This window comes from Emiliania huxleyi (assembly GCF_000372725.1).
Source record: "Emiliania huxleyi CCMP1516 unplaced genomic scaffold EMIHUscaffold_291, whole genome shotgun sequence".
In the NCBI taxonomy this organism is placed as follows: domain Eukaryota; phylum Haptophyta; order Isochrysidales; family Noelaerhabdaceae; genus Emiliania; species Emiliania huxleyi.
The window spans coordinates 1-1,904 of NW_005199844.1; the positions used below are offsets into that span (position 1 = coordinate 1).

At 61.3% G+C, this 1,904-nt stretch overlaps 1 protein-coding gene across 1 annotated transcript; it reads right to left on the reverse strand.

Annotated features, from left to right (window-relative positions):
• Positions 1 to 1,373: 1,373 nt before the first annotated feature.
• EMIHUDRAFT_239547 (hypothetical protein) lies at positions 1,374 to 1,791 on the reverse strand (the record flags this gene model as incomplete). The annotated part of the gene is made up of 2 exons (XM_005775840.1): positions 1,374 to 1,620; positions 1,682 to 1,791. The coding sequence occupies 2 exons, from the start codon at positions 1,789 to 1,791 to the stop codon at positions 1,374 to 1,376; spliced, it is 357 nt and encodes a 118-aa protein (XP_005775897.1).
• Between the last annotated feature and the right edge of the window lie 113 nt (positions 1,792 to 1,904).

Genomic DNA, 1,904 nt, shown 5'->3' on the forward strand with positions numbered 1-1,904 from the left:
AACGGCAATCATTACGTAGAGTCGACTGGTGTGTGTCGTCGTGGTTTCGTATCAAGAATTCTCTCTCTCTCTCGATGTCATGAAACAACGCAAGGCGGACACACACATGGCACATCGCTGCTCTCAGGCCCACAGATTTTTTTACGTTCACAAAACACAGACCGAAGCAACAGCGGCAAAAGGAAGAATTCCCACGATTATTTCTTTTTCCGTGGTGTACCTGTGTTAGTGCCAGTGCGAGCCAGTCCCGTGCCCAGTCCTGTGCCCAGTGTCGTGCGAGGGAGTTTTGTTGTAAAATTCTTTTTCCGGAGTCGCTCTCGTGTCTGCTCAGGCCGGGGGAGGGCGGGAGACCTCCCGTTCCTCGCGGAACGGGAGCAGGCCCCTCCTTGCCCGGTCTGTGAAGCAGGGCGGTGGTCGTGCCATCTCCGCTTCACAACGACCACGCCGCAATCGTCGCCGGCGCGCGACACGTTTCCGTTGGCGGGACTGTCCTGGTCGAGAGTGTGTGCCGCCGAGGCGGGACCACTCGGGGACAGTGCTGACGGGACGCGGCTTGGGAGACGACCCCCGCGAAAGCACGGCTGGCATCCGTGGCGTGGGGCTCGCCTCCGAAAAGTCGGGCATGGCTCTCCCCGCAACTTTCTTGCTAACACGCGCGCCCCACCGAAACTGTGGTGGGCGCGCTGCGGCCGCACGTCTACCTCCGTCATAGTGCCACGACGTGCGGCCTAGATTTAGCACACGCGCCTCAGCTTGCATACGCTCATACATTGGACTGTCATCGCCTGTGAGTGCGAGAAGGGCTAGCCGCAGGCAGCTAGCCCATGAGGAGCGCGTCCATAGACACCTCACTAGACCCCACATACGGTCTCGTCCGTGCCTCGCAGGCCGGTGAGATTGCTAGAGGTGGAGCAAGCTGCTCTAGCCTCACATATCACTTCCTGTCGTCTGTTGTTTGAGTTGTGCCCTTGTTTGTTTCTCTTGGCACCTTGGAGTGCTGGGGGGGGCGACAGGGAGGATGTGGCCCTGAGTTATGTGTACGCCGACTCAGGGTGTGTGGCAGCCAGCTGGCTGTGTGTCTTGTGAGCTTGTTTGTGTCTGTGTGTCGCTCGTGCGTGTCGTCATCATCTGTCTAGCGTCCACCCATACCGCGTTGGTGTCCAGTGACCAGTGTCCGAGCCTGGCTGTTCTTCACCTTACTACCTACCTACCTACTCTCGTGTCTCGAGGGACGAGGCTCCCGCAATGTATTTTGTGTGCCAGTGCGCGCCAGCCCCGTGCCCAGTGTTGTGCGAAGAAGAAAAGGGAAAGGGTCAGACAAAAAACGAAGCAGGACACGTAACACGCTCGTAAACCAACCAGAACCGTCGCAGTCATCGCACCACCACCCTAGGCAGCACAAAATCGCGCCAGAGGTCCACCAGCCCCGGCGCCGCCCCCTCACCCTGCTCAAACCGCTCCTCGTCCCAAGCGATCAAATAGCCCAGCCGCATCACCTCGACCGCCCACCTGCGAGCCGCCTCCGGGAAGAGCTCGTGCGACTGCGGCGACCACTCCGCCGCCTTGAGGATCAGCCTGCCAACCTCCACCGCCTCGGTCGCTGGCTCCAGGTTGGCCGGCCTGGGGGAAGGCAGAGGCGAGGAGTGTTCAAAGAGAACATCCGGCGAGTGGGGGGAGAGACCATTGCACAGCGTGCCTCAGTGCGAGTGCCTTGGCCTCGCCCGCCACGCGCACGCCGAAGCGGCCCGTCGAAGCGCTCGCGGAGACAACGACACCGACCTTGCCATTCATCGACGGCCGCGAGACGAGAGAGCGGATCTCGACTGTGGAACCGACCGCCGCAGCGGTCGGATCCGACTCGCTCCACGAGCAGAGGACGCGCGCCCGCTCGAGGGCCGAAGGCT